The 20,256-nt window shown below is 41.1% G+C and overlaps 1 protein-coding gene across 1 annotated transcript; it reads left to right on the plus strand.

Annotated features, from left to right (window-relative positions):
- The first annotated feature begins 1,713 nt into the window (after positions 1–1,713).
- On the plus strand, positions 1,714–20,189 carry LOC134867546 (vang-like protein 1). Its single transcript, XM_063888205.1, has 9 exons — positions 1,714–1,868; positions 6,890–7,139; positions 8,219–8,387; positions 13,665–14,093; positions 14,533–14,708; positions 15,376–15,509; positions 17,466–17,616; positions 17,982–18,216; positions 18,330–20,189. Exons 2-9 carry the CDS (start codon positions 7,069–7,071, stop codon positions 18,588–18,590), a joined length of 1,626 nt encoding a protein of 541 aa, XP_063744275.1. The 5' UTR covers positions 1,714–1,868; positions 6,890–7,068; the 3' UTR covers positions 18,591–20,189.
- The last annotated feature ends 67 nt before the right edge of the window (positions 20,190–20,256 follow it).

Here is a 20,256-nt window from a genome sequence, read left to right on the forward strand (position 1 = left end):
ATGGAATTTGCAGCAACATTTTCTGGGGTTGATGCATGTTTGCTAACATCAGTAGAGTCGGTATATCTGCACATGGTCTTTTTTGTGATTGTCCTCAAATGGGTATATAAATAATTTATCTTCACATTTAACCATGGAGTGTTTTGACATACTACCCAGGCTTTTGCCATTACCAAAAGATGGCTTTTATATGTTGGTCTGAGATCAGGCAGTGGATACAAACTCCTGCGTGTCCCTTTGATTTCTCCATTAGTCAGGGCTGTCTGTGCTTCCTCTCTCGTCCCTTTTATGCAAGTCTCTGCTATCTCTAATGTGGCCCAAGGGGCTCGTCGTATTGTTCATGTCCACTCCAGCAGCAAGAGTGACAGCCTTTTGTCCACACATCACACACACTACACACTGGGTCTACACACTGGATACAATAGGTATGTTGGGGAGTCAAGGGAGAAAGGCCAGCCTTAGCATCAGATTTTAAGATTAATGGGGTAGGGAATGCTGTAGAGGCAATACGTTGAGGATTATTAATATCCTGTATAGTTTCATCCAATGTGGGTCAAATACTAAAACTAGGCAAGAACTGAAGGCTATTTAAGTCTGAATACAGCTTTATCATACACCACTGTAAGGAGCAATACTGCCCTCTGATGGAGCCTCATATAGGGAGCTGTAACTGTAAAAATACATGTTCACCATTTGCATATTTTTTGTTTTAAAATTAACTTTCCTAAAATGTAGTTGAGACAATTCTATAGACATGTATTTCTGAACTAATTTCACCTGCTGTTTCAGGTGTAAGAATATTAAAAGCATAAATTTAAGTGGGTTACTAATCCGTTTTTTTAATCACCTCCCATTGCAGGTTATGGGTAGAAAGGTTATTGCTGTTCAGATGAAATTCAAGGTTATGGCTGCATGTTCTGTATGTGCCTTGTTGTGCCATTGAAAGTGTATTTATTTGCTGTCAGGGGCATGCATTTGCTCTAAACAGGAAATATGTTTGTACCTTTTATGTTTTGAAAGGCTTTATAACGGATCTTAAAGGTGTTTTTTGGCACGGAAACACCCACAAATTCAGGACTATGGCCCAACTCTGCCTTCTTTCATTATAGTTAGAAACAACGCCCTTTTCCCTTGTAATTCATCTCTGTCTTTTGGAAAGTGATGGACTGCCTTAAATTAGCGAGTGTATATCAGGATTTTGTGACATATTTATGTCTCCAAATGCCCAGAGGTGACATGTCTTGACCCTAAAAATGTCTCTAAGCTTCACTGGCTCAAATGCACTTCTGTAATATTATTGGCTGCTGTAAATCCTGAAGCCATGTCTCTTTTCAAGAGAAGACTCACCTCGAGAACGTGTTTACGTTTAATTTTCCATAAACTCCATCCTCTTTCAGAAGTCGTCCATATCACAATAGTTTAAACATATTTGAAGATCGACTTAAACTTAATTTCATTTAGTGTCTATTGTCTCCGCACATACACCAGTCTGCACAGTGACTCTCAACATCAAAGTGTAATATAATAACCAAACACATTTTCTGAATGGAGGGAGGTCTTATATTATCTGTGATTCACACAGATAATATAAGACCTCCCTGCTTATTAGCAAGTCTAAATCGAAAAGGAAAAGAACGCCCTCTTGTGGGCTACAGCTGAAAATATTGTTGTAGTGCACTTGAAGTGTATTGTACCTCCATGCTGCCTCTCTCTCTCTCTGGTACTGCTAACCACAATGGCCAGGCTCTTATGAGGGAGCTGCCCGTGTCAGTGCAGAAGAGACGCGCCTCAGCAGCAGCAGCAGCTTCTACCAAACACTGACACCGATACGCAAGTGGAGGAATATGACACCCATATGAGACAAAAAGGTAGGTAAATGAATTGATTGTCGCGATGCTATGTCCATTACACCGGCGATATGCTTCCAAACGCCTGAGACTCAACCTCTCGCAGGATTACCGATGAAGTTCAATGCTGCCGTCGTGGAAAATGGTTTCCTTCTCTTCAAACAGACGTAGCATCTAGTGCTCCTAGCCCATATTTATATGCAGGTAACCTTGTAGATTTTTCTTTTCAACACTGCCCCTGTGACCATTACAGTAGGCAATAGTAGTAGTAGTAGTAGTAGTAGTAGTAGTGTGGTTAAATAGATAACACCAAAATATGCATGCATAATTTGAGGTGATAACCTCCTGCTGTGGTTATTGGTGTTCAGGATGTGACTGAAACCAGATATTTTGTAACCGAAACTGCTGCTGTGTAACAGAAGTAACATCACATCACTAGCTTCATCTCAGACCCTGGAGCGAGCCTCTGAAATAAAGGGCGTAATAGATGCAAACTGCCGCTGCAGGGTGATGGTGTGTGTCGCCATCATCAGCAGCTGTCTGGAGAGCACACCACTGTGCACAGCTGGCTGAGGTGTTACTATGACTGAAACCTCTTCACGTGCCTCCTATGGCACTGTCGGGGCTGTCCTCTTCACTATCTCAGAGTCCTGATGCTGCAGTGTAACTGTGCATCACCTACAGACGTGTATTATTGATTAGTGCTGATAGGTCCTGTGCACAGAGGTTTAGGGTATAGGACCCCCTTGAATAGATGAATCACCCGCTGGAATAATGGAAGCTATTTTCGCCATGAATGATCAAAAGAAAGTGGTGTCAGCACTGCTTTTGTCATTTTTTTTTTCTTTTAAACTGTTTTTTTTTTCTGGCTGGCTGGGCAGAGTGCATTGAGTGTAATGAGAAGTGGAGCTACCTTTCAGCTACCTTAAGGCTGCTGAGAAGCATTAGGATCCTGCAAAGCTTGGATGCACAATGTAATGCCTTATGCATTGTAGAGTAGTGTACAGCACTGTATTTACAGGTATAAAAGCACTGCTCTGAAAGTAGGAATGTAGTGAGTTATCTCCCTCACCACTTCTGTCCCTCTCCCTCTCCCTCTACTGTACTTTTATTTTGTTCCACATGAACGGATCAGGGAGGGAACAAGTTTGCATTCCAAAGAACTGTGTCAGGTCTTAACTTTCTCCTTTTACTCTGTGTGTGTGGGGGGGGGGGGGGGGGGGGTGCGGGTGTGGGGGTGAAAAAGCATCAGGGTGGGAGTGGCTGAGACTCTCACAAGTCACTCAAAGGTCAAAGGTTTTCTCTCCACACATATCTGACAAATACCTTTGCACAAGGAATCAAATGTCACAGCAAACAATGAAAGAAAGCACACAAGAAAATGACATCATATACCCCGATGGCGAGGCCCAAGTAATCGTTTCCATGGGTGTTATATGCCGCCATGTCCTAAGCTCCATTTGGTGATTTTTCATCAGTTAGCAGCATTGTTATAATGCAGTTAGGCAGCAGCTGTTCCTCTGGGTTATCTGAAGTCCATGTAGGGATTGGACTTTTTTTTACCACAAATAACACTGGCACACACTGTCAGCCATTGTTTGAGTTCAAAGAGTTCTTACATACTGTAGCTTACTGACCTGTGTTACATACATCTGTGTCTGTCTTGTGTTTTATTTGCCCATTTAAACAACATGTTTTATTAAACCAAATTAATATACACTACTCAAAGGATTTGTCTGTATTACGGTGCATTTATTGAGTAAAATAACTAACAATTTAGTGGTTCCAGGTCCTTAACTGAGACCTCTTTGCTTACTTAGTCTACTGTGATAGTAAATCGACTACTGTTTGCATTTGCACTGTTGGTTGGACAAAACTAGTCATTTTAGGATGTCACCTTGGGCTCTGCAAACTGAACGGTTAATCAGTTAATAAAGAAAGTGATGTAGAAGGGGCTTTGCAGTAGATAGCTTTGACATTGTGAGAAACAAACTCACACAGCAGACTGCCAGCTCCTGCATCTGGCAGATTATGGCATAATGCCACCAGGGCAGGGCACACATGAAGGAAGCAAGGCACGAGGGCTAATGGGTGTGAGGGCGGGCACAGATGCCATGGTAACCAGGCCTCAGCATGTGCTCGGGATGAGCTACGAGGCTGATCGGTGCCATTTAGGGTGCCAACATTACATTGAGCACTTTAATGGAATCTGAAATTCCACACCTCTCTTTCTCTGCCCGGATTGGAGGCCAAAATGTGAAGCCAAAGACATTTAACAAAAACCCCACATACTCATGTGTGGTTATTAATTCATGAGTTGGATGAACAGGGAAAAATGCTGCAAATTGCCTAACCTGTCAGATGTTAAAGCTGATGAAACAATGAGTCCATTATAACGCATGTCTGTACCCCTGAGCCTTCCAGTAGCTCCCGATGTGCAACAGCCTCCATGCACTAAACAAACACACTAATGAGTGTTTTTTTTACATTAGTGTCACTTTCTGCCCTTGTGAATCTCTTCTCGGTGCAGCCAACCAGAATGGTCTGCAGCTACGTCTCACTAGAGAATCCCTTTTCCTCACAGGGCTCCTCACAGATGACTGCTGAATTTTTTTGGATGGGCAGAATCCGAGTAAGCATGCAGCGGCTCGTCTCTGATGCACCTTGTTATGCTTTATTCATAGTTATCCGATGGTTTGTAACTGATAGTTTTCTTTACCCCCTGGCTGCGATTTTCCACATGGCCTGGTTCACTATGCCTCTTCATGCTCTTCTCGTGGATGAGTGGCTTCCCAGGGGAATCATCTTGGCCCACATACCACGGCCACGCGCTCAGAGATCAGCACTCAGGGGGTTAACAGCTTTCATTCAAATCATTGGCTCATTCATTTAACCATGCAGGCGCTGGGTGTGATGAGAGGCCATTGTTTGCTCTTTGTGCCCTCACAGTGTGCCACCCCCCACGTTTACTCTCTCATACACTCACACAAATGGACACGCCAACACACACACATTACACAAATTTACTCTCAGCAGGGGTGATTGATTATTTCAGCTAGATGGGGCCTCCTGCCTTCAGTGTTGCCAAGGAAACAGTGGACGCTCCAGATGTGGGTTAGAGATGAGAGATGTGATCCTCCTTGGTCAAAACTCTGGTTTGTGTTTAAAGATTGATCCTACGACACTAGCTTTGATACTGTGAGTGGTATGTTCAAGTACAATATTTATAGAAGTCCTATGCAGCTCTGCCTTGTTCAGCATGTTCTCCTGCTTTTAATAACAAAAGAGGATACCGACATCTTATTCAGGTACAATGTTCTGTGCATTTTTTCACACCACTGTCAGTTGGAAAAGATTTTGCCTGACATCTGTCCTCCAGCCAGTGGTGATGTTTTTACATCATTTATATGCGATGTATGACAATCCTGAATGGAAAAACTGTGGTTTCTTATTTGCACTGTCCACATTTCCCATGATGGGTAATGTAGAGAGAGAAACATTCAACCCCAACTGCATCATCTTTATGGAAATCAGATACATTACAATGTTTCCCTCTAGCCATCATTTTCACAGCATGATCTCCAGGCAGCTGCGTGCATCACATCCTAATATGCTGAATTGGCTGTTTTTCTGTTTATATGCATCGTTGGCTACAGAGATAACATTATAGTCTGAACATTACGGGAGGGAGAGTAAACGGGTTAGTAAAATGAGCCTTGGCTGGGGATGGTGATTGGCAGGTGGTTGTCAGGACAACAGCAGGGAGACGGACAGAGTGTAGATTGAGGTCTTAATGAACGGTCATGCATGGTGAAGCCTAGAGATGTCCTAATACGTCACACAGCAGACATTAGTGCCCAGGAAGGGAATCTGTCCAACCGCATAATGAAAAGATAGACAGGATCTTACCATACAACGGGGGAGGTTTTTAAAAATGTTCACGATTCTAATTGTGCATATCATGGCTATTTAATGAGTGAATTGCTGGGGCAATATGGCCAAAATCTCCATCAAGATATAGGTCATTTTATACATCAACATGCTATATAACACTATATAGCGATATAAATCCATATATGTACCGTACATGGAAACGCCTATTTTTTATACTATTGTATGAATTATCCCTGAAAAGTTCAAAATACTGTACATATACTCATTTTAAGAACTTCAGTGCAAAATGAAAAAAATGTATAGGCAAAGTCTACAGTATGTTGTGGTAGAAACAATATATAAAAAATGGACATTTGTATATTGTTTTGACTATTTACAGTATAATGTCATATTGCCTGACCCTTGATTGTAGTATTTTTATTTGGCTTGATAGCATTTTAATGTGATGCTATGATTGTTTGTCTTTTTTGCTCAAATATGATATTGAAACCCTTTTCTTACTATATGTATCTTCATGGTGCTAGTAGAAAACTGGTTAAACTGACTTCTAGTTTCTTGCCTAAACCTCATGATGTCTGTAGGACTATGAAGTAATTCTTTATTTAATCTAAATTTAACCAGGAAGTCTCCTGAGACACATTACTTTTTTTACAAGACAAACCAGGGACAAAACGGGGCGAATGAGGAGACAGTTTGACTTTATTACATTCTTCATGAAACAGGCTATGAATGAGGGCCTATTTTTAGGGCATTCTTTCCAAATAAAATGTCTTTCTTGAATGTCATTCTAAACTGAGTTTGCAGAGTAGAGCAATGTGGTTGGCAAATAGACTCTTAAGAGTATCCATCCTTTAGAGGCAGGAACATTTTTTTTTTTTTAAGAGGTACAGCAGACAGAGATTTTCTGCCTGGTCCAAACGTTCATTAAAGCAAATTTTATTTCGTACCTGCACTTTCTGTTCCAAAGCACAGATAAGGAAAATGGAAGTTGCCTCTAATATTTTGATTATTGATCCTGCTGTAATTAAAAAAAACTATAATAAACAGCAAATTGTGCAGAAATGTGTTGCATTACTAATATAAACGATACTTAATTTGTTTTGCATTGCAATTGTTGACGCCTGATATTCTTCCTCTCCATCCCTCAGGTCAATGTGGACACTAAAGCAGCTCTCTGGGGTAGTTGTCAGTCGTCGTGGATTCCTGAGGCCAGTCTCTATAGCAACCCATTCCTCCTCCTGAGTAGTGCTGCCAACTTACCCTCTCTACCAGACAACAAATCTCTCCTCATCCCCCTGGCCAATCGCCAGCTCTGCACAGTGTTGAAATGGACACTGAGTCAACCCACTCGGGCTACTCCTATCATTCCAGCCGCTCGGGGAGATCAAACCGACATGGGTATGTTTCCTGTCTGCCAGCCTTCCCATCTGACAGTCTGCTCTCCACTGTGTCTGTCTCTCCCCTCCCATGACAGGGATTTCTGCTACATCACACGCTGCATCTCTCGCAGCATCTTTTTATATAGCATTTCATGTAATTACGTCAGTGCGCATTGTGTTTGTTGTGTTTTTATGCAGTTTGTGCGGCTCATGTGTTGGTTGCATCTCAATAAATCAGCTGAGAGAGAGACAGTAGAGAGAATCAGATAGAGATTGAGAGCAACAGAGCTTGTGGATTAGGGTCGTCACAGCTGAGTGACTCTAACCTATTTCAGTGATTCACTCGGACTATGAGAGAATCATTTTATTCCCATCCTATAAATTCCTTGATATCCAACTCCGCTATTTCCCAAATAGGAATGCAACTAGCAATTATTTTATACATTGAATATTCTGTTCTGTGTCAATTCAGTGTCCGAATTATAATTTTTGGGGGGAAAAGAATGGCAATAACACATTCCCAAATGTCTATGGTCTTCAGAGGTTTTGATATTTCAGACAAAGTGTCCAAGACCCAAAGATATTATGCCCTCAGGTAAGTCACCTAGTAGAGTTCTTACTGAATTGGCCCGGATTCAAGACCCATGGCTCTTTGCTGTATGTCGTCTCCCTCTCTCCCTCTTTCCAGTCCAAATCTAAAAAAGGATATTTGGTTTATAGTCAATATTGTGCGCATTCTCAAAGCATAAACCAGAGGTTTTATGCTTCAACAAACTATAACAAGTAATACTATAAGACATTTAAGATTTTGTCTTTGCCATTTTAGTAACAAACTGATGAAACTGATTGTTAGGGTCGTGTCAATCAAAAAAATCAAACAATTAGAATACATCAACATCAACAAGGCTGCCAAATTGTTAATTTGAGATTTGAACTATTTTCCTCAAATGTTATAGACGAAACCATAAGGAAAAACCTTCCAGATTATTCAGAAACAACTGCACGCACATGTATATTTGTTTTAATGTAATTTGATGATCATGTGTCTACACTCCTCCTCTCTTTATCGTTCTTCCTGTTCATTGTGGTTTTTTCTAGCGATCGAAGCCGTGAGCGACACAAGGCAAGCAGTAAAGACAGCGTTCGCTCGGAGAGGTCCGTCGTCATCAACCCCCCGGACACGCCCTCCCAGGAGTCCCCCGTTCACAATGGAGAGCCGCTGCCCGGAGAACCCACGCCAGCAGAAGATCAGGGAGATGATGCCCAGGTATTTTCAATGGACATGTACACAACACTGTTAACTAGACATCAATTGGGAGTCAAAACTGTGAAACAATGAAGGCAGTTTCTTTTAGAAAAGTCATTTATTCCTTCAGAATCTAAATCTGAAGTAATCCATCTACAGTTGAACTTTTCACCATGACCTTTTAAACCCATCCTCACGGCAGCTGGCTGCCCATTGCCACTGCGCCTGACACATAATGACAATAGTGACAAACGATCAAGTAGGTCAGAGGATTTGCATCCCACTTCTAGGCCTGGACGGATTTGTACGGACAACGCTGTGGTACTGTGTGTGTGTGTGTGTAACACTGGGTATAACGGTCAGGCCTGATAGATTTGAAAGCAAATTGTGTATCAGTTGTTTTATAAAGCTGATTTTTCTAAGCTCTGCAAGGAAGATAATTACAAACAGGGAAGTGCAATACTGTGATAATGCAGCTGAAAGACAGAATGGATATTTAGCTAAGTCAACACAGCTGGGATTAAAGATGCTTTTATATTGTGATCATTATTTTAAATACTTTGACATAAACGTATTCGAGTTAGATGAGGAGAACTTGTCTTTATATCTTAGTCATATTTATTTTTCATGCTGTTTAACACACAAATAAAATACATTGTTGATACGTGAACTTTAGAGGTGGTTGTACGCATTTTTGTTTAGCTATGCAACAGAGCCAGTTTAACAATCTCCAGATTCTATGCTGAGCTAACTGGCTTCGGCTTAATATTCAGCAGGCAGAGACTGGTATTGATGTTCTCATCTTACTCTAAACAGAAAAGCAAATAAATGTATTTTCCATGATATCAGGCTATTCCTTTTATTGCAGATGTTCAGGTAAATTGAAATGAAAGGTAAAGAAAGCTGAGGTAGATGCAACTAGATCACCTAAGGAAGAGAAACCAGAGTTATGTTTATATTTCTTTAGAGAGAACTTTGCCTAGGGCTGCATTCACAGGCTCTCTGACCTACTTGAAATCTACAATAAAAAGAGAGTGTTTTGTCAATGTGTATTGTTGGTTTGAGAAAAAGGAAGAAAGTTGTGTATGTACAGTTGCTGAGAATCCATCTGCATTTAAAAATAATACTCTATAGAGTAAAGAGTATAATTAGATAATATCAAACTATAAGCATGTCTTCAGTCAGACTTCACGACAGAATTTTGTAGGTATGACCTATTTCGCAGTCCCCGCTCAGCATCCCCTTCTGGCTGGGCAAACACATTCCACAATGTCATGTGATTGTCAGCTCGTAGCATACATCCATTGTCAACAGTGTAAGGTAATCTGCTATTGTATTGCTTTAGCCCTCCAGATACATGTGTCCAAATGGCACAGCAGCAGCGCCATCATTACCACCAAAGTCCACCCCAGACCGGGCTTTTTTGGACCTAAGCTGCTGTAACACCAACAGGCTCCGGTGCAAAGAGACATTCTCACAGGCTTAGATTAGCCTCAGTGTCCAGCCAAATGCCACTTTGAGAGAAAACTGATATGAATAATCCGCCATGTTTACACGCATGCCTATGACATAAGGATACGGTCTTGGTGGTGTTTGTGTACGTGCCTGTGTGTGTGTGTGTGTGTGTGTGAGTCATACGGAGAGCGCCAAGTCTGTTACTGAGACTGTCCATGCTGCTTTGTGAGACTTGATGCTGTGACTTTGTGCCAGAAGGCAGAAGCTTCAATTCACAATGTTAGCTTTAGAAGTGCCAAAACGAATGGGGGCAAATACATTCTCCTGTTTTGGCACTTCACACATTGCCTTTGCACCTTTTTTTATTTAAAAGATGTTCCTACACACCTATTAATACTGTTACCCTCACAGTTTGTATGTAATGGGAAATTAATCACAACAACTAAAAGAATGAAGTAAATTATAGGAAATCTGCCAAGCAGTTATATTAATGCTATTTGTTTTTGCTCCGATGACTTATGCTCAGTGACACTACTCGCTGCCAAACACACCAATGTGTAAATGTCCTGCACCCAGGCCAGAGGGGCTTAGCTGTTGTGTTTTGTGGCTGGCAGACTGTTGGTGTGTGTATGTGCAAGTCTGTGTGAACAGTGCTAATCAGTATGTTGTTGTGTTGTTGTGCTTTGTGAGGGTGGAACAGGCCTAACAATAATCCATGTTCACCCTTTGCCAGATGAAAAGACTGCCAAGCAAGCAGCAGCACTCATGCTCCCCCCCCCCCCCCCCCCCCCCCCTTTCCTGTAACCCTTCTCCATTACATCCTCCCTCAGTCACTTCCTGTTCCTTCTCGCTGTACTGTATGTAGAGATCGGGCCTGATTAGTGAGGCATTAATCTTTAAGTATTAATCCACTGAGATTTAATGGCTGGTTTTACCAGTGTATTAGCTCAGTGAATGATACACTGTTTCTTTCGCTGAAGACATTAGCATGAAAGCTTGTCTGCATAAAGGAAAATGCTGATTTAGAAGATAAGGGTGCATAAATTACCTGAGCTTACTAAATTGTCTAATAGAATCTGTCTTTTACACAGCAGACATTATTACTTATCAGTAGGAAGAGCACAGTGGTTACTAAAAACATTTGCGGTGGATCAGTTCTAATAAGTGTTTCAGTAACAGAGACAGTGAGGCAACATGCATAGTACCAGGAAATGAATTTCATCATTGACACCTGTGCGTTTTCTTCAGTGACATGTCAAAATGTCGTCCTTGAAAAATACCTATTGCATGTAGTTAAACCCAAGACACCAAAACAGGTGCTAATCTTGTTCATGTAAAATAAAGGAAAATAAAAAGCTATATTTACACTTCTTCCTGCTCTTTCATCTGACAAAACTGTGCATCAGAGCTAACATCTGATGTGTCTCTGAGTGACACAAATAGTCTCAGCTTCCATCAACTGGAGATTTAGTCATTCCCATATGTTTCTGCTTCTTTAGTCAGACAACTGAACAAGTATACAATACTAATCTGATATTGGCTGATACAATCTAATTGGAACAATTTTCAGTACATTAGAAAAAAGTGGAATCAGTATTTTATGATTGCGAAAATGTACATTGTCCACAATATTCCAAGCATCAGGAGTTTTTAGACGTCCACTTTAAAGTACATGAGAGATAAAAATAAGCTTCAAGTGAATAGATGGACCAAATGTAGAGAAAAATAAACATACATACTGTAAAATGCAGCATCTTTGCAAAAGTAACAACTGGGCAAACTTTATCTGCTGACGAGAAAATGTCTAATGCTGTCAAAAGTCTCTGAACAGGTGAATAAGTGGAACTCAATTGGATATATTGTTTAGTCAACTGCAGTTAAGAATAAACTGACAAGCTTAATAGGATGTTGTTTTTGTATTCCCATTTGATCTGCCTTTTCTCCAAAGTGTGGAATGATGTTGATTGTTCGCAAAGCCTTTTTAAAGGTTGGGAAGAGGGAGCAAAAGAGGAGAGATGTGAGAGGAATAGAAATGACACACTAAATGGAGTCGACAATGCACTTACTGACTCCTGGCCTTACACATTACTCTGGGAGACAGATACCGTGAATAAAATGCTGCTTCTGCATACCCTCGCCTCCTTTCTTGTATCTATACCACACCTTAAATCACTGCTACCTTCCCTCTCTCACTTTCCCTCCCTCTCCTCTTTCATGCTCATTCATCTTCTGGCTCCTGTTGGCTTCCCCTCCTCCACCATGGCTGAGTTAATTAGCTGTGAACAGTAATGGAGGGCAGAATTCATATTTATGCACCATATTCTTGAGGCATTTTCGTGATTGGAAATATGCAAAATGCAATGTCAATTTCATATTTTATATTCAACAACAGCAACAGGATTCACTTGAGGTAATCTGCAAATGTTATATTATCTTCTTAATAGGCACAGTTTAGATACACATGCTCCAGACAGGTGAGAACTAATGTGGCTGTTTTCTGTCTGTGTTACCCACAGCCTGCCTGGTTTCCCAGCATCTCAATCAGGCCCATGTGGTTCGAGTTTGGGGCTTTACTGGCTGTTTGATGTGCTTAGGTGTGTGTGTGCACATGTGTGTGAAGCCGCAAAAGCCTATCTGCTCAGCTTGTCTTTTTATCTAGCCTTCATCCCTCTCTCTGCAGCTGCTGCTCCTGTGATTGGTTGTGGTTGGAGGAATATACAATGCAGTGACACTCTGGGGAACAATTGATGGCTAATTACCTGAATTCATGACAGGCACACAATAAAATAAATACTCCCTGTTTTTCTTTTTGGGAAAGATTTATGCTTAAAATGACCCTGCTGCCTAGAGAAAGACTAATTTGCAATGACGGGCCTCGAAAGCTTCATTTTTCGTTGTTGTGAATCATGTGTGTGTGTGTGTGTGTGTGTTCTTCCTTCCAACGTGAATGTTACTGCACTCCCCATCCTGTCATCTTATTTTACTTCAATGAGACTTTGAAGGCCTGTCGTAATGAGGCAAAACTCCAGGAAACCCAAAAATCTCTTAACGACATAAAGAATCTGCTGTGTGCACGGTGCATGAAATTGAGAAAATGGAGGCATTGTTCCCTGTCAGATTCAGGACTATATTTATGAGTTGATTTCTCATGAATTTTACTCAGATTTGCCCATTTAGTCTAGTTATTTTATAATGACAAAGAAAGAAATCTCTCTGACCTTTCATGGTATTTAGGAATGTAGATAATGTTAGTTTTCTTTGGCCGAGTTATAAGATATTTGTATGAGACATGTTCACCTTGACACCAATACGATAGAGGTGAAGGAATTAGTTTGGTTCTCATAGCATTGAAAAATGTAATTTGAAAGTGTGCTGGCCAAACATTTTATATATTCTCAATGGATCAATTATCTATGGATGGTATGTAAAAAGGGGTCACTTAAACATGCTTTTATTACTCACATCTACCCTCAGCTCTATAAATACCTCCAGCACATTGTTTTCCAAAGCAATGAACTCAGTTCAGCAGTTTTCAATAGAAAGATAAATAAGAAAATACAAAACTGATTACAACCTTGCCAGTACCATATGGCGAAGTTATCATTCGTGTCATATCGTATCATTTTGTTTCATGTTGTATCATATCAAGTGGACCTGCTGGTGAATATGATGCAACAATTGTGAAATTCACAAGATCAGAAGCATCAATTAATGCAGAACAAGGTTTTGGGGTAATTTGGGTGTCTCAACATGGACACATAGACAGCTCAACCTCTCTAAATATCCTTGCAAGTCTTGTAAGATACTTCTCCTTCACCTTCCTTTCTTTCTTTCCCCTCATAGGATGATAACTGGGGGGAGACCACCACCGCAGTAACAGGCACCTCAGAGCTGAGTATTTCCCAGGAGGAAGTGGTTGGACTGGGGAAGGGAATGCAGGACCGGACCGAAGGTTTCCGCCGTTATCTTCCTCTGGCTGTGGGCTCGTTTGTGGGGCTGCTGGTACTGGCCACGCCCCTGGCCTTCCTGCTTCTTCCGGCTTTTATGTGGCCGGACAGGCTGCAGGCTTGTGGCACAGCCTGTGAGGGCCTGTTCCTCTCCCTGGCCTTCAAGCTCCTCATCCTCCTGATGGCCATGTGGGCTTTGTTTCTCAAGCCGGGCCGGGCAAGCCTGCCCAGAGTGTGTGTGTACCGTGCCTTCCTCACCACACTCACACTCCTGCTCACCATGTCTTATTGGCTCTTCTTTGGAGTCCGTATACTTGAAGCACAGGTGGGTTTGAGAGCAAGCCACAGCAATTATGCTATTTTTATGGTTTTCAAAATAACACACACTTTGATTCTTTGCAAAGATTCTGTATTATATTGCTGTTCCTCAAGGTTTTACGTTTTATTTTTGGAATTATACTGAACAATCAAGAGTTTGAGGGATTTATTTATAGAGTTTTGAAGACTTTGAACAATTAATTGTATTAAGCCATTCTCTACTGTAAAGTAGGGTATTGCCTCCTCTTTGGCCTGGCAAATGACTAAGTATTCCATTAATGTGGCTACTAGTTTAAGAACAAATGGTGTTATTTCAGTTGTTTAATTGAAAACAAAATAATTGTTTTCAATGACACTTTACACGTTAAATACTTAAATGAATTGAAATTATTGTTTTTTATCAAGCAGTGAGTGTTTTAATTAAACCTGTGATGTGTTCTGAGCAGGATGAGGACTACCATGGGATTGTCCAGTTTGCAGTTTCCCTCGTTGACTCCCAGCTGTTTGTCCATTACCTGGCAGTGGTGCTGCTGGAGCTCCGTCACCTCCAGCCGTGCTACAGCGTGTGTGTCATCCGCTCCACCGACGGAGAGACACGTCACTACAACATAGGACAGCTTAGGTACACTAACTCTATCATTACCCACTCAATGTGGTTTATATAGCTTCTAATGAAAAAGAAAGACAAAAGGTACAAACTTTAAATACGAGCATGTTGTAATTTAAATGTGAGGGACCTTTCTGTATAGTACACACTGTACACACACACACACTAGCACTTGGTCACACTCATTATGCTGTTGAAGTATGCATGTAATTGGAGGCCAATGTCCGCAGGGAAGACTGACTGGCATTGGCGGTAATTGAGTTACTCATCGGCCTCCTCGTCTAGTTTGCCCAAGGCGAGCTATTCTAGGAGTTTCGGGGGGAGGGATGACGAAGGTCCGGACACAGGCGCTCGTCCTTTGGCTGTCTTACTCTGTTACTGTGCTGATTAAGTGTGTGATTACGACAGAACTAGGGGACAACTATGATAATTAGATAATGTTTGTGTGATAAAACTATAGTAAAAAAAGAAAAGGTAGTGCATGAAATAAAAAAGATAATATAGTTGGTTCTGCTGCCTTTCTTTTGGTCCTTTTTAAGTTGAGTTCCACAATATAATTAAGGTAAAATGCTAATTGGAGAGGTACTCTTTATGTTGCTTTTGTTTATGTACTCTAATTAAGGCAACTGTATGTATTTTGTCTCTGTATTTACTCTCTACATTTCTTTATTTTCTCACACAGCATTCAAAAGGCAGCTCTAACCATTTTGGAGTATTACTACAGAGATTTCCCTCTCCATAACCCAGCCCTTCTCTCTGCCTCTAAGCACCGGGCTGCAAAACACCTGGCTGGGTTGAAGGTCTACAATGTGGATGGTTAGTCCCGATTATTACCTCCTGTAATTTGCATTATTTCTGATGCATCTCACTGTTTCATTGGCTCCCAGGGGCCAATTAAGTCTATGCTAGACAGTTTCACTTCTAACTTATTTTAACATCAGCCACCAAAATCAGGCTCAGTTTGAAATAAGATCCAAAATTGATGGTAATAATCAATGAAACATGCTGACCAGTTCCACAAAATTACAAAACAAGTGGTTTTGCTTACGATTTTACTGTATGATTAATAAGAAAAGCAAACATTTTATTGACTGTAATATACAGCAGTAAACTAACAGATATATATCTTATGTCTGTTCTTCAAACACGATCTACTTCAATGTTGTTCAATACAATGTTATGTGGCTACTCCTAACTTCAAGTCATACTTAAAATAGACAGATTTGTGCAGAAATTAATCCACATGTATCTGAAGTCTGATTATTTGTTGGATCTGAGCCATAGTCAAAGTGTATTTTTCACACAGTATAAGGGGACTTGTTTTTTCTTCTGCCGCTCCTTCTAAATACTGGTTGTCATGTTTTCTATTTTCATCTCCATCTACTCCCTGAGCAGCTTTTAAAAACAAACTGAGAACATACCTTTTGGACAGTAAGTACAGTTAAAAGTCCCCAAGATCACTCTACCCAGCACTTTATCACAGGAAGCCACTAATTTCACGGTTCAGTTCATGTCATCTTCACTGCACCCTGTAGCTTTTCATGCATCCTGCCTGTAATAATACTTATTGCACTGCTCATGCTGTTTAAAGGGACCTCCATGCCCCACTCGCTTCACAGCAGAGTGCATTTGAAGATGTATGGCACGAAGGCAGTATGGGATATGGTGTCCTTATAGTGCCTCCCACCCGCCCCACCCCCTTCCCTATCAAAGTGCAGCGGAGAGGCCTCTAGGGGGCCGTGGAATATCAAGCCTTAAATAATTCATCAGAGTAACACTCATTCCTCACATTCTCCCACATCTCTCCTTCCTCCCGCTCGGCTCACTCTTGCTTCCTTTTTTCTTTCCTCATCTTTCTTTTCATTTTTTCACTCACTTCCACCCCCACCCACCCCCCTCCCTCTTTCTCATTCACCGTCATTCAAAGACACTCATCTTATAGCATGAATATATAGGCCAGGAAGTCAAAGAGACTGGTGTTAAAACCCATGGTTTACGTGGAAAATATTTACAATGCTCCCTGTGCAAATTAGCTGACGTAATTCTCTCCGCAGTATTCCCAGGATGGTTTTTCATCCATGTTTTATTGCTACATTTGGAGTCTCGATCTCACCTGCTCACACACATAAATGCACATATGCAGATCAGATAGTGAATGATTTATATCCTTACCTGACCTGCAGCGTTTGCTTTCTATAACCTCCCCCAAACTGTGCTGATCTACATTAATATGGACCATGCCATACTCCCCTACAATAAAACCCAGGGAACTCGAATATACTGCAGTACAAGCTCCATTAGCTGTATGGGTTTGTTAGAGTAACCAATAAATTCACAGATCAGACAGCAACTATGGCCTTTGAAGTGTAAAACTATGAATATTCAATTTACCCAGCAATATAAAGGTTTTTGCATCAGAGAAACATTGACGCTTCGAGTGGAAATTGCCTCTTTGCTCATTGCTTTAATTAACATTCTCTGTGACTGAGACACATGATCTGGAAGGATGCCCCAGATAAGTAACACTGATTTACAAACTTTTGTCTCAAATCTCTCTAAAACTTAAAACTGGAAATAATATAACTGTCCAGAGAGAATGATTCATAACAGTTTTTTACCTCCAGTGATGTGTGCGATCTGAGCTCCTTTTTGACCTTTGCTGTCCGAGATTGAGAGCAAGATACAGTCCATTAATCAGAGACCAGACCCTGGCTGGGGCTCCTGCTCACACTGATATAACCAATTTGCTTCTGTCCTCTCCTTTTGGTTCAGCCCCAGGGAACACAGCAGGAGCGCAGCCTGGTAATGGGAATCAGTCCCGGGCCATGGTTACAGCTGCCGCAAAACGCAAAGACAGCGCCCACAATGAGCTGTACTACGAAGAGGCCGATTACGAGAGAAGAGTCCGTAAACGCAAAGCAAGGTGAGTCAAGGGAACACATGTCACTGTGTCTATAGACTATTGCAGACATGCACCTCTGCAAGTAAATGTGATTTAGCTACAAATGTGCATGTCCGTCTGAATCCACATCTTGTTTCGGCACCTTTGAAGAATAATTCACCGTTTTTAAGTCTGTCTTAAAACAAAAGTTGGGGGAAATATTGTGAGATTATTCTCCTGTATGATTGATCCACACAACTACATACTTACTGCACCACTCTATATCCAGTGTTTTCTCGTCATTATGTGCTCATACTAAGAGAGGCTCAAGGTTTGCACTATAATATTACTTACTGTATTAAACACAAGTGCAGAGAGCTGACAGTAAGCCCCCTCCTCTCTGACAGGCTGGTGGTGGCTGTGGAGGAGGCCTTCACACATATCCGGCGGATGAAGAAAGAGGATGAGCAAGCAACACCGTCTGACATCATGGATGTGCGTGAAGCAGCCCTGGCTATATTTCCCTCTATGGCCCGTGCCCTGCAAAAGTACCTCCGCACCACCAGGAGGCAGCACTGCCACAGCATGGAGAGCATCCAGAAGCACCTTGCTTTCTGTCTAGTCAACAACATGAGTCCTAAGGTCAGTTGTGCTTTTAAATTGTATCGACCCATTGGTTTAAACCTTTTTTAGGAGTGTGCTAGGTGATTTTCTAGGTAAACATGTTGTGTAATTGGCTGATTCTGTGTTTTCAGGCATTTCTTGAGGCCTACCTGGCTCCTGGACCAACCCTGCAGTACGGCCCTGAGCGCTGGATGGCTGACCAGTGGACTTTGGTCAGCGAGGCTTCTGTCACCAGTGGCTTAAAGGAAGGGTCAGATTTCCTGCTGAGATGTCTTGACTTTAACTTAGCTGTGACTGTCAAGGGCATCCCTTACATCCGTCTGACTGAGGAGTTCATCGACCCAAAGTCACACAAGTTTATACTTCTGCTCCAATCAGAAACCTCAGTTTAACACAGTGCTGGACTGGACTCACAGGACAATAATCGGATGACATTTTTGAAAAAAAAAACTTTTTGTACTGTTTTTTTGTACTTATGCTTGTGTAACTTTTCCACATAGAGTAACTGTGTGTCCTTGTCTTTGTCCTGGTCGACATTAAAGAATAGAGAATATGCTTGGATTTCTCTGTCCTGATTAGTCCAGAGCACTGTTTGGGTTTTCCTCTATGCAGGACATATGACCCTCACAAATGTGCTTCTACCTTTTACTTGCATGTGCCAGGGTGTGCCTGCGGGGGGGGGTTAATGATTTAAGAGGAGGGTCTGGGATTAGGGGTGAAAAAGCGTGTCTTGAGCGTAGTTTACACTGTCTCGACCTGTCTCTTCTTTCTCCTGACCAGGATATTTGATATAACCCAAACCCTTTTCACCAAAACTTCTCTTTTTCAGTCCAAGCCACGATTATTTAACTGTTCTGTATTACAGATTTATGTACAGTATTTATATGTGAATATTTGTTATCCCTCCAGACTTTTTATATCAAAATTGTGCATTGCTTGAATTATTATTTTTTACCATGTCAACCTTTTTCTTTTTTTGTATCTGCGCTGTATTTGTGAAGATAAACTGGACCGTGAACAGTTGAAGAAATGTTTGTAAATGTCAAACTCACTGGAATCTCTTGGACTGAATGCCAACCACAGTACAGCTGAATATAGATGCTGTAGACAATAGACACTTGCTATGTGTGTACAGTTAAGTGTGTGCAGTGTACACTGATCTTTTGGTGGACTAGCAGAGATACTACATTGTTTGGACGACTATGGTTATGTACCTTTCATATGTTGTATTTAAACGTTACCCTGTGTGCTGTTTAATTTCAGAACATATGCCCATGATTTATATCTTGATTCACAGTAAGGTGGGTGTATTATTTATTACAGCACCCATATGCATAATGCAAATTCCTGGAGCATGAGATAATGTACAACCTAAAGGAATATAGGTTTAGCAAATTAAATTATTCGGAAACGTCTCACAAAAATGTATAGTCACTTATGTCATGCCGGAAAGTTCTTAAAGTGTTGAAAATTAATAATTTAGTGTAAATTAGCCCAATGGACTGTCAGTATTTCTGCTCTCAGTATTTTGTCTCTGTGTCACACTACTGCCACCTTTCTACAGCTACTGGAACAGCAACACTGTCCTGAGCATCAATCAAACTGTTAAGCTGTATCAATATATATCTGTATTCTGAAAACCCTTTGTATTTATGAGGCCTCTTATGTTGTAAATGTATATTTACACAAGTGTTTCTGTGGTCACTGGCGGTGTAGTTTTGTTTAGGCTTTTGTGTGTTGATGGTTGTAAATAGCTGTAGACTACACATGTGCCTCAGTCATACATATTTAGGGTGTGTGTGTGTGTGTGTGTGAGAGAGAGAGAGAGAGAAAAGGAGAAAGAAAGGGAACATGATGAATAAGAGATTGCTAAATGCATTCTCCCTGTTTCAACACAACATTTAAAATCAAAGCATCTGTGTCAAAGTCACATTTGTAAAAAATAAATATTTGTATCAACCTTTTCAAAGGATTTGTTATTTTTTGTAACAACGATAAGTGTTAGCTTATCCTGCTAACCTTTATAAACAAGGCTTTTAAAAAGGCCTTCATAGTATA

Source organism: Eleginops maclovinus, chromosome 7 (genome assembly GCF_036324505.1).
Source record: "Eleginops maclovinus isolate JMC-PN-2008 ecotype Puerto Natales chromosome 7, JC_Emac_rtc_rv5, whole genome shotgun sequence".
Lineage (NCBI taxonomy): Eukaryota > Metazoa > Chordata > Actinopteri > Perciformes > Eleginopidae > Eleginops > Eleginops maclovinus.

What these genes read in the sequence shown, in the direction of transcription:
- LOC134867546 (XM_063888205.1), top strand. Translation starts at nt 7,069, where the DNA reads ATGGACACTGAGTCAACCCACTCGGGCTACTCCTATCATTCCAGCCGC. An exon ending in TACAACATAGGACAGCTTAG is followed by an intron (nt 14,709 to 15,375) that starts GTACACTAACTC and finishes TTTCTCACACAG; the next exon opens with CATTCAAAAGGCAGCTCTAA. An exon ending in GAAGGTCTACAATGTGGATG is followed by an intron (nt 15,510 to 17,465) that starts GTTAGTCCCGAT and finishes CTTTTGGTTCAG; the next exon opens with CCCCAGGGAACACAGCAGGA.